Here is a 12,612-nt window from a genome sequence, read left to right as displayed (position 1 = left end):
ACCAAAGGGATAGAATTCTCTGGTAAGCATCCCAGAAGTCACATCTGCTTTTGTGCATTTTAAATTCTTTTTAGTATGCAGTGAGATGCACCATCGTGTAGAATAACGCTCTGATTATTTTCACTCCAGGTTCTAACAGGGCTTGAGTTTGTCGCTAAGTCAGCTTCATGAGTGTCTTCACAGGGCTTGCCTTCATTATGCCTAGTCCATCAATTAAACGAGGGCCAAGCGTTCTTATTCCCCTCCCTCCCCCCGAATGATTAGAGGATTGATGAGCTAATAAGAACAAAACACTCCCAGCCTCCTGAAGTTAGTCTACAAACACGGGGCACGGCATGCCCTGGAATCTGTGTGGGGCGAGCCCAGCAGATGAACAGCGCTGCACCCCCTGCACCTCCCCTGTCCCCCCACTGCCTGCTGCTGCTGCTGTTGAGCTCTGCCAGGCCCTGATCCTGGGCCATCCAAACAAGGGCTCAGGGTGCCAGGGAAGCAGGGGCATCGGAACTTCTAAATTTTGATTGTCAACATTTATAAAAAGCATCAAAGGGCTGACTGGGAAGGAAATTAGAGTTTTGTTCGAGGCTTGCACTTGTTCTATGGTTTAGTACTGTTTTTACTTGGAATCACACAAATGGAGGCATAATCATTTCAGTGCTTAGCACTTCTAAAAGTTACATGATGGCCTCAAGTCTACCACTCACTTAAAAAAAAATTTCACCAAGAAATTTCAGTTTCCTTCCAAAAAATTCTTTCCTTCCAAGCAGGCAGTCTTCACAAAGGACTAGATGCTCTCCCCAATACAGATTTAGCAGAACACCTTGGACAGCGCTACAAATCCAGGAAGAAAATTAAGTCTCGTTTGGCTTGGGGGTAGCCCATGTGTGGAGTCAAGGGCTGGTCTGAAAACGTTTAGATCAAATTTTTAGAACCATCATCTCAATGCCTTGCAGATAAGCTCGGAGTCCTAGGATCTGAACTGGAACATTCTTTCTTTGTTTTTTTGTTTTCTGTTTTTTCTAACTAAGAGATGGGTTTGCTGTGTTCTTGATGAGCCCTGTGATGGCTGGCATTTGTCATCTGCAAATATACTTCACTCCTCTACTCTTGGACCAGCTCTGAGATATGTGTGTGCATAAAAACAAAAGTTATATATTTCCACTCCGAGTCTCCACACTTGGATCCCCTCCAGACACTATTCTGAACATGACACTCTACTGCAGGGTACTAAAAAATGGTGCTTTCCTCAAAATAAAACCTTTAGAGATCCCTTAGTAGCTATTCAGGGACGGGAATTCAATTTCAATCCTCCACCCTTTGCTCAGCTGTAGATTCAAAATGCTCACATAAAACACTGAGAGTATGTACTTCATGGCAAATCTGATTTTTCTCCTGCAGTAGACACGTGTGCTATAATTAACACAAGCTCTATTTTTACTTAGAAAATACACAAAGTAATAATGCACCTCCAACAAGAGAAAACATTCTCTTTTTTATTTTATTTTATAGGTAGCTTTGGTATAGGCTTCAGATAGATCACTTACTACACAGTTTGTGAAATCTATACCTTTGAATCATACTACTCTCTATTTTAGGCCATTATATCTAAAAGCACGACTTCTCAAATCCTTTTATTACGAGTAGTTCCTGCACATAAATGTTACATCACAATAGCAAAACAAAAATGTAAACTTCTTTTGCAAACTACATAAATACTATAATATCTGCCTTGAAGTGATTCTTATTTTAAAATTAGAATATACTCTTTATGCTTTACATAGAAAATTCTGGTCAGTAGCCTACGTGTATAAAACTTTTCTTTTTCTTACTGACTTGCCTTTCATGTTGTCTATTTAGGTCTTTGAAGGAGAAAAATTTTAAATAGACCCAGATCAAAATTCAGTCCACAAGTAAAACAAGTACTGGAAACATGTCAATAATTGTGGGTAAAACATGAGATGTGAAAGTTATTCTATATACTAAATCTGACAAGTCGTCATCAGTGGCATGGAGGGAACTGGATAGAAAGACTCGGTTGAGCTCATATTTGATCCTATATGCAAGGAACTCAACCCGCATGCTAATATACTTTTTACCCTGCTGAATGTCTGTTTTCAAACAAATCATCTTTTTCTATTTTAGAGCACAGCAGGTCATTTCTATAGCTGTAGTCCTAGACTGGAAAGTCTAGGTGGTCAGTGAATTTATTTCACCATCACTGTCTGTGTTGTCTTTAAATACAAATTTGAAGTGTATAAAAATACAGGTGTATATACACATGCACGCATGCTGAGAGGACCACATTGAGGCCTCTTTTTTTTTCCCCTGCAAGAGGAATTTTTAACGTTTACCATTTTTGTTATTACTTCAAAGTAAATCTTTTTCCTCAGAATGTTCTTTCAGTTAAAAATCAAGTTAATTAATCTGGAGCACTGACTGATTTGTTATTCTGAGATTCCTACTGAACATCTAGCTACCGGCCATGGTTTGTTTGAGGAGAAAAACATCACTGCTGAAGCATTTTTAAAAATTTCAAATGCATGCAGAAAGAACTACATAAGCTTTCCAAGCAATTACATAAAGTGGCTCAAGTAACATTTTAATTTATTTTGGCCTATGCCCTTTAACAGCATCCTTTGAAAACACAAAGAGAATGGCTACAAGACGGTGGCAGAGCCCAGAATGCACGGCCTGGTGGGGAGTGCTCAGAGGGGTTCACAGGACGTCAGGCAGGAATCCACCATGCTGCCTTCCCTCTTTCTGTGAGTTTTCTCTAAATGCATTATGTCCTCTCTTTCCTGTCCGTGCTTTTAAACGATGTAAAACAATTAAAAAAAAAATATTTCCCAATGCTTCATTCAGAGTTCAAATAACACTGTACGTGGGCTTTGTTGGAGACAGGTAACCATTCTGAACAGTTCTTCTCCCAGTGGAGCCTGGGACGGGTGGAGGGGCATCACAGCCTAGGAGCTGCTCTTGTTGCAGACGGGGCCTCGGTTGTTATCCTCCACATACTGGCTGCCCCCCGTGTCGCTGCGGCTGAGGACCATGGAGGGGAGGTGGGAGGGCCGCTTCTCCGGGTTCTTCTCCTGCGAGAAGCAGCACAGCATCCTCTTCATGGTGCTGTACATGTCCTCATCCTTGTAGGAGTAGATGATGGGGTTCACGACAGAGTTGAGCAGCGCCAGCAGCAGGAACCACCTTTTCACATGCTGCACGTTGCACCGCGTGCAGTTCAGGCCATCGAGCAGCAGAACCACCAGACCTGGCGTCCAGCACACGACGAAGGCCCCTGGAGGGAGAGAGAGGAAGCAACAGGCGCTCAGACCTCGGGCTAATTATCTGGGTTGCTTCTCGCCTAGTCTTTCGTCAGTGGCGTCTAGGGGCCTTGAGGATTTGTTTTGACAACTGCAAAGCAAACTTCCAGCCTTCCTCTGAGCATTTGAGACCTGGGCTTGTTAGAAGCAAACAGACTATTAACCACATTCCATTTCACCTTCTTATCTGCTTACCCAGATACCATAATTAGGGGCTTACACTTATCTCTTATTTATTGAGCACAACACAGACCTTACTTCTGTTTGTTCTCCGAAGCACACTAGGTGCAGTCGTTATCCACACTCTGCAGGTGAGAAAACGGAGGCTGGACCCCAGGGTCTATGTGAGGAGGCCTCACACACTTAACCCTGCACTCTGCTGTTCTCCAAATCAGACTTTCCAAATGCTTTCCTGAAAGTAAGACGCATTGCATCTATGGGAGTCTCCTAGTCTTTTAATCAAGTCACCTGCTCAAAAATTGTATTCTTTACAGATTCATGTTGATGCTGAGTAAGCACTAAATTCTTTTTGACATATTCATAGGCCATCTGCTTAATCATCTGCTCCAGGTTGAGATATTTTTGTCAGAAATAAATCTCTTTCATGATGAGATAGAGATGTGCTTTTTATTAGCACATTTATTTACTTAGCATAATTTTAGCACCAACTGCACATGAAGGGGGGGGGGTCTCTCCTGAGTCTCTACCCATCTGAGCATACTTAGCTTACCTCAAACTTTCTGGTATGTTTTTCCTAAAATATGAGACACATGGTCAATATTTTCCTACTTAGTGATCATAACATCAGATAAATGACAGCTAAGGTGTGAATGTTCCCTTTATTCACTCACAGAACCACACTATGAATAGACATCATTACCACCCTCAGGAAACTGAGGCACAAGAGAAGTCCAGTAACTGGCTTACAAGCAAATAGCTTGTCAGGGACACTGAATTTTGAACCGAGGCAGTCTTCCTGCACAGGCTGTGCACTTGGCCGTTATGGGACCTGCCTCCACACTGGGACACGGTTTCTTTCTCCCCAAGTCCTTATGATCTCTAAATGCCTTTACTTATGCACTCAACAAATAGTCATTGTGAGGTTTCAGTGTGCCAAGAATTGTGAATGAGGTGAAGACCATGCACTCTGGGGGACAAGTGCTGATGGGAGAGACTGAATGAAAAAGCAGGTCTGTGAAGAGTATCACCAACTAGTTACTCTTCCTGGTTAGATTCAGGCCCGGACAGGATTCCTCTCGGTGCTTTACCTTCCTTCTGAGAGATATAATAATAAGTCAGTCAAGTGAAGGATTATAAAGAGGCTGCATGAGACCGTGAAACACCATGAGCTGTGGGGTCAGACCGCTATGCCCAGCTCCTCACCTTACGAGCTACTAATAAGGCAAATCACTCCCCTGAGCCTTCATGCCCTTATTTAATAAGGATAATGATCCTGACTTACGAAGGTGGTTGTGAGGGTCAGAGGTACTGAAAAGTGGTGTCTACCACTGTGCTGGGTTCACTCAGCCGTGCTTATCATGAGAGGCTTTGTCAAAGACATCTGCCAAAAGCAGACGCGCAGGAGTTCTCAGGGGATTCATTTCCCATTTCGTAACTAAGCTCTCCAAGGGCTCCCTTTTTTCTCCATCCTGTATTACTTTTGGTTTGGCTGACATACGTGAAGAAAGAAGTGAACTTCAAGATAAAATATCAGAGATTTGGGTCCTAATTCTTTACTTACTGTATAACTCTGGGAGATCTATGTCATCAGTCTGAGCTTCAACTTCCTAAACTGTAAATTGCCTGAGCAAATTCTGGGTTTTTCAAACTGTGGGCCAGGGCACCTTAGTGAGTATGCAATCAATTTAATGCATTTTGAAAAGTTTTTTTTTTAATGAAAGAATGGAAATGCAAATGGAGTGGAATAGCTCAGAGTATATTACATGGACCAAGAGAATGAAACTTTCGTTTCAGTTTTATGTACTATATTTATACGTGCATTGGTTATAAAGTAAAATATTTCTTACTGTTGGGATTAGTCAAAACGTTTGAGAAACACTCATTTAGATAATCTTTAAGGCCCCATCCAGCTCCAATGGTCTGTGTTTCCCATAACAGTATCACTTTTGTTCTCTCTGCTATTTCTGAGACAGGGTTACTATGCTGTCAAGACGGAAGAACTAAACAAAGCAGACATCAAAAGCTGTGGCTACCAACCTTGATGTGAAGAGTCCTTTCTGTGTGAGACTGCAGAATTCCAAAGAAACCCCAGTGGGAGTGTTCCAAGGTTTTTGTGTTAATGGGTAGGAGGGAAAAACACTGATAAACTTTATACCTAGTTAAATATGCATGTTAAAATATAGTGTATATAACTTTCAAACCAATGGAAGGGGAAGGATGCAAGGAAAGGAAAGGAAAAAAGAAGTCTCAATACAAAAGAAAGGAGGGAAACATAGAAAAGTGGGATAAAGAAAAAAATAAGATGCTGGAAAGGATTCCAAATAAGTTGACCCTTGAACAGCACCGGGGGTTAGGGGTACTGTCCGCTGCATAGTCGAAAATCCATATATAACTTTACATTTGGCCCTCATGTCTATGATTCTACATCTGTAGGTACAACCAACCTCAGATCAGATTATGCAGTACTGTAGCATGTACGTACTAAAAAAAATCTGCATAGAAATGGATCTGCTCAGTTCAAACCCCTTTTGTTCAGGGCCAATGGTATACTAATAATCAAAATCAGTGTTAACTGTATAGTTAAAAAGGTGAATTTAAATAATTTGATGTCTTGCATTACAACCATATGTGATAAAACCATGAAGAAAAGCAAGATGATTAACACGAAATTTATGATATGGTTATTTCTACAGGAGAGAGAGGGCCACCAAGATAGGGCACAAAGGAGATTCTGAAGACACTGATAATGTTCTATTAAATTGGATGGCAAGTACACAGGTGTTTTAAAATTTTTTAATTCTTTTAAGGGTTATTCTTTAAACTGTACATATATTTTATATAATTTCGTTTGATACATTTTACATACACATATCAAAAAAAGGATAAAAATAAATTGCCAATGTTTTCCTAAAGACTGTTTTTAAAATGGGATTTTTAAAAATCATTAAAGCTTTTTTTCCCCAGCATAAAACTCTAGTTTGGATTAATCAGGGGACCAAAACACTCTAAATAAATCTTCAAATTCATGCCCTGTTTGTCATAATGTGGTGATTCATATACATTTTCCTTTTACATTGAATTTCATAAAATCATTCATTCAGTCAACACTGACACACTTTTCATTGAGCAATGATTATATACCAGGCACTGTTGTCAGCATTTTATATGAATTAACCATTTAATCCTCACAGCAACCCTTGGAAACAGGTACTATTACATAGATATATATCACCCTCATTCTAAGCCTGAGGAAAGTGAACCACTGAGAAATTGGTAAACTGCTCAAAGCCTTGATAAGTGGAAGAGCCAGGATTTGAACCTAGGCAGCCTGGCCCCAGAGCCTGTGTTCCTGTTCACAGCAGTGAGCAGCAAAGGATCTTATTTCTAAAGTAAATGATGGCACAGCGGGGGGGGGGGGGGGGGGGGTACTTCTGGCCTTTAAAGTCCCATTCATAGAATGTCACATCCGACCGTGAAACTGTATACAGTGTATCAACTAAGTCATTCTTTGGTTTGTTAACAGAAAGATTTTCTGGCAAAGGAAGGAAGGAAAGAAGGGAAGGAGGGAAAGAGGGAAGAAGGGGGGGAAGGGAGGGAAAAAGAAGAAAGAAAAAAGGAAGGAAGGGGAAGGGGAAGGGGAGGAAAGAAAAGAGAAAGAATTTCAACAAAAATATAGGCTGACCGTTGGGGTAAGAAGAGCAACAAAAATCTGCTGACCTTTTCTTTACACTGTTTCCAAGAACAACAAAAGGCAAGTCTCTGACAGAACAGCGCAAACACACGGCGCTGCTGAACTACAGACGGGTGCTTCAACGGTGCCATCCGAGGTGATGATTACACCCCGAGCAGGAACCCTGGGAAACTGCAGCTCCCTGACTCTTCCACTGGTGGCCAAGCTCTCCCTCCAAACACATCTCAGAGTGGAGGCACAGCTTATCTAAACAGTTCATTCCTTGGGGGTTTTTACTGTATGTCAGCAGTAGATATGAGGTCCCCAAAAACATCTAAAAGGAGAAGAAAATGTCAGGAATGGTTCTGGCCTTGGGAATCCGTCCTTTCAGAGAATTCCTGAAGAATGTGGGAGATGTCAGAAACGTACAAATGGGCAACTGTCCCAGTTCTTAAAAGAGGGGCAGATGGTACATCCTGGGAAATATATATCAGTCAGCCCCTTATTAATTTCCAATAAATTCTAGAAGAAAAAACTAAGATGAATGTTTTCTGAGTATTTAAACTCAATGCTCAGACCAAGAGAGCTGGGAACAGCAAGGCTTTCAAAGAGACATATGCCAAGCCCGGATCACTTTTTTTTTTTCCCCTAAATCAGGCATTAACAAATAGAAGCAGATCTAAAGGTATCTATTTGGGAAATGATGGAAGAAATCAAGCATGTTTCTCTTGGAGAAGAAAAGGCAAAGGAAAACCACATTATGTTATCTGTCCCCAAAGACCTGAAGGGCTATCACATAGAAAGAAGCACAACTTATCTTGAAGGTCACCCTGAAACAAGTGGAAAAGTACCAAAAATCAGAATTTGAATATAAGGCTACTTTTCAAGAAAATGAAGCTACTTAGGAGAGGAATTCATTGTCCAGCAGACAGCAAGCCTCCCTTGGCCAGTATTTCCTTTGCCTGGATAGTCCTGAGATATACAAAAGGAAGGGATTTTTTCTAAATGAGCGAGAGTGGGGGGGGGGGGGGGGGATGTTAAGTGGCTTCTGAACTCTTTTCCAAGTAGAAAACTGCTAAATTCTACAAACTACGAGTTTCAACTCCCCCTAAAATTCAAACACATTCAACTTGGTGTCCCAGACACCATTATCAGACAGTATGGCTAAAAACTCATTAAGACGAACTCTCTGAGCTAGCAGTTCCCAAAGCTGGCTGTTCATCAAATTCCCAGGGGAGCTTTTTAATAATGCGGATCCCCTGGTCCTACCTCAGAGCCAATGGTCAGACTCTCTGGGGTGGGACATTGGAAATCTCTAGGACCCAAAAGTTCCCTAGGTGATTATGAGGCAGGGCCAGTTTCACAAACCATTCCTCTATGCTGACCAAAGTGGTTTACTCAAGTTGACCCTGTCAGCAAAACTGTAGACTCCATGTAGACGTGGCGAAAAGTCATGGAAAAGAGAAAGGGGGCAGAGTTCTTTAGAACAAGAAAATCACCTTCAGATCAATACCTTCAGCGTCTACGTGGAAATATGTCTGAGCACATCTTACGCGTAAATGAGATGTACAAACACTAGCAGGGAAACTAGTCTACGGGCAAGGCATATACCGTCCTCCACTGGCCTCGGCGGGCGCTCTGGTTTGCCCTGCCAGGAATGCCTTCCCGCCTCCTAATCTAAGGTCTAGTTTTCATTCTAAGCTTAGCTCCTATTCTACCTCCTCCACTGGACCTCTCCCATCTGTCCAACCCACAGGGACCATGCCATCCTCTCAACTCCTGTGGACTTTCCACCTACAACATCCATGTGGCACTGGGCATATTACCTGCTTAACTCCACTCTAACATTTCCCAAGAGCTCTGGGCTGGGCAGTGTGCTTAGAGCTTTACATACACCCATTGTTTAAAACTCAAGGCCCTGTGAGGTCGCTACTCTTATTTTCTGTCTCACACATGACGAATTTGAACTTTAGAACAGTTCAAGAGTGTGTCCTAGGTTTAGTCAGAAGCCAACAAATAGAAGAGTCAGAATTTGAACCCAGGCCTGATTCCCCCATGCAAACTCTTGAGCACCATGCTATTCTGAGGTGGTTTTTAATACATAATGTCCCATCTCTTGGGCCTGTTACAAGCTTCCTAAGCATGTAGGCTGTGCCTCATACCTGAGTGTGTCCTCAGAATGAAGTTATCGCGTCCCATACTCAGTAGCAGAGACGACAAGTCCATTGAACAAAACGTTTCTTAAGAGCCCACAGGGGGCCAGGTAACGCATTAGCTGCAGCACTTGCTGATGCCAGCAGTGTATACTGTCCTGCCCTTTAGGCACTGACAGGCACGGAACCAGGATGTGATGATTCTGACTACTGTCAAGGAAGGTGTCAGATGAAATGACACTCAGTTGAGCTGAGTACTGAAGGTTAAGAATGACTGTGCAAAGGGGAGAAATAGCATGATGTACTTGGGGAATTCCAAACAGTTCAGGATGGTTTTAACCCAGGAAGGTGACTAGGGAAGTAAGATGAAGTCCGAGAGATGAACATGGGTCAGACCTGGAAGGGCCCTGGGGGCACTTCTCAGGAGTTTGGATTTCTTGTATAGATCACACCCCATAAGCCTTTTTCAACCAGGAGTTCAGCAAGAGAATTAAGTCTGAATACCCTCAGGTACCCATTATATGTAATGAATTAACCTCTCTCCCAAGCACCTAGAATGGCATGAGTCATATACCATCATGGGAGAATTAAGAAAATATTTCTAAGTTCCACGGTTCATAAAGGAAACCTATTGAGAAAGGTTAGAGCTGAGGCTTTTCAGGTTCAGTTGCAACTCATCAGTGGCTTGTGAAATCAATTTAGTAGGTGGCAACCAGCAATTTTATAAAAAATAAAATAGACCAGAATAGAAAAACATCAAGATACATCAAGTTCAGTAAGGGTATGTTTCATGAAACTTGTTTCAGTTACACACAAAAATGTGTGTATGTATTGGGCCATGATAGAGAATGTACACTATTTCTCACTGTGGAGTCCTGATTTTTTTTTAAAAAATTGAAAGCTACTCCTGTAGATCATAATTTTTCTTAAAAAAGTAGAGGATTACTTCCCAAAGATCGCCCTTGTTAAACTTCAAAATCAGAGCTGCTCTGACTAAAGAAAAAGATGGGGTGGGGGGAGTTGACTGAAGATCTTCGCAGAGAATTCACTCTCATCTTCACGTACAACGTGCTCACCCCCGCCCCTGCCTTACACAGACACACACTGAGGCACGCCTGAGGAGCCCCTGGGAACCTCACTGACCACAGTTTGAAAACTACGGCTGTAGAACGGTAGTTCTTTGAAGATTTTTAATCAGGAGCATGGGTAAGTCTTGTATTTCAGAGCAAAGCTGTGTCTGAGTGCTCAGGATGGAGTAGAGGTATGTGCAGCTCCCCCTGCACCAGAATCACCTGGGCTGCCTGCTTGAAATTCAGATATCTGGGCCCCACCCAGACCTACCAAACGAGAAACTGATGAAGGTATGATCTGGGCATCTCCAGTTTTAACTGGCTTCCTGGAGAATACTTTAGTATGGCGAAGTATAAGGACCACTGACCTAGGCATGGAGAGTCCTCTGAAGACCAGCTAAAATTCAGGTGAAAAGTCTAAGGATTTGAAAAAGCAGTGGTGATGGTGTTGGAGAGATGTAGCTGGGTCAGCGAGGTGGTAAGGAGGAAAACCTGTAAGACCTGATGTATGAATAACTGGATCTAGAAAGTGAGGGAGAGGAAAGAATCCAGGGTGACTGGGTAGCACGTGATTCTGATAACCAAGTGGGAGAGAGAGGAGGGACAGGTTTAGAAGGAAGAGATGGTGGTTCAGATTTAGGCATCGGACACTTAGACTATCTGTGGCTCTTCCAAGCGTAGACAAGTAGAAGGCAGCTAGAGATGTGGGTCAGAACTCTGAGAGCTCCAAATTGAAATGTTGACTTGGGAGTCCTCAGCAGTAGGTGGAAACTGAAGCCGTATATTCTTTCCTTAATAAGTACTTAGTAGGCAACCACCTGCCATGTGCCAGCTACTAAGGGTGAAGATTTTCCAGATGATTACATTTGGATAACAGATATAGCTTCCTTCCAGCACCATGTAACAGGTCAGTTATGTTGATAAGAAGCAATTTTTTTTAATTTTAATGATGTTCTATGTTCTTTCAGTACCTAAGAGACTTACCAGTAATCCAATTAGATTGCAAATGAGCTTTCCTCCAGTAATTCAACCAATTTCACTGCTATACTCAAAAACCAGTATCATGAGTTCAATACAAGTTTCTAAAGTATAGTGAATCATATACTAGAATATTCAATTAAATACTGAAACGCTATTTAATGACTGCAATTTAAAGTAATCAGAAACATCAAATTAAGGAATGTCTAACACTCTAGAAGAGGCAATTACAACTGAAAATATTGGTGACAAGTGAAATCAAAAATCTTTTCAAAGTCCCTTGTCAATATTACGTTGAAATAATCTACAACCACCACCCCCTTATTTGGAAGTTTTCAAAACATCTCAGACAGCATTCTGGTTAATTCCTCATTACTGCATTACAGGAAAGAAGAATACCAGTCCATCTGGGAGAAAGGCCCCTCCCTGGAATGTATTTAAGACAGTTCTTGGGGTTTGGGTGACAGACATGATGGGTTGAAGATTGGCACCTCAAGTTCTATGAATCCTGTTCTTCAGGACTCGTACTTTTCTATTCCATCTAGTTAGCCTTCCTCTGTTTAAAAATTCACACACACAATTAAAAAGAAATCTTGACATGTGAGTGGCACACAAATAAAACACCCATAGCAATAAAAGCAATCACTCACACAGAATAGTCTCACTTTGGCACACGGGCTACTCATTTCATCAAACAAGAGGATATATTTTAAATATGTTCACTGTCATTCTTTGTTTTTAGTCCAGGAAGAAACAGCAGGGCATCAGCAATAATGCTAACCTACTAAGCCACAGGGCTGTCTGATTTACTAAAATAGAAAATTACAACTCTACATAAAAATCAGGTTGGGAACCTCATCCTAGGGAAGCTCTCTTCTCATCTGAAAAGAATTTTAAAAGTAAAATTTTAAAGTCAATAGCTATTCTTGGTTAGAAGTATTACAATGTGTAAGTTACACATTAATGGAATATTCAAGTGAAAAGGCTCTTTTGACACTAAAGAATTTATTCAATAGTTTAAAAATAACACCTCCAGGTGTGGTTTGCATTCAAATTCATACTCGTTTACCCACAGCATTTTAGAAGTCCAATAATTCAGAAAATAGATTGTCACATATGTGAAAGGAATGAAAATATATACCTATAGTAAACCTGACTTATTTTTACTGCAGAAAACAAGAAAGCACTGAGACACTTCAAATAGATGATGGGCAGTTAGGCATTCCACCAGCGATTCACTTAACACG

General features: G+C 41.4%; 1 protein-coding gene across 1 annotated transcript in view; it reads right to left on the bottom strand.

Moving 5' to 3' along the window:
• Positions 1–1,469: 1,469 nt before the first annotated feature.
• The window catches only part of LPAR3 (lysophosphatidic acid receptor 3), a 66,893-nt gene continuing 55,750 nt past the window's right edge, over positions 1,470–12,612 (bottom strand). Inside the window, exon 3 of the mRNA XM_057746656.1 lies at positions 1,470–3,289. Coding sequence (XP_057602639.1) covers positions 2,961–3,289 — 329 coding nt within the window. The 3' untranslated portion in view covers positions 1,470–2,960. The remainder of the gene's footprint in view (positions 3,290–12,612) is intronic.

Source organism: Hippopotamus amphibius, chromosome 1 (assembly GCF_030028045.1).
Source record: "Hippopotamus amphibius kiboko isolate mHipAmp2 chromosome 1, mHipAmp2.hap2, whole genome shotgun sequence".
NCBI classification, from domain to species: domain Eukaryota; kingdom Metazoa; phylum Chordata; class Mammalia; order Artiodactyla; family Hippopotamidae; genus Hippopotamus; species Hippopotamus amphibius.
Note: the sequence above shows the minus strand (reverse complement) of the source record. Positions and strands in the feature narration are given on the sequence as shown.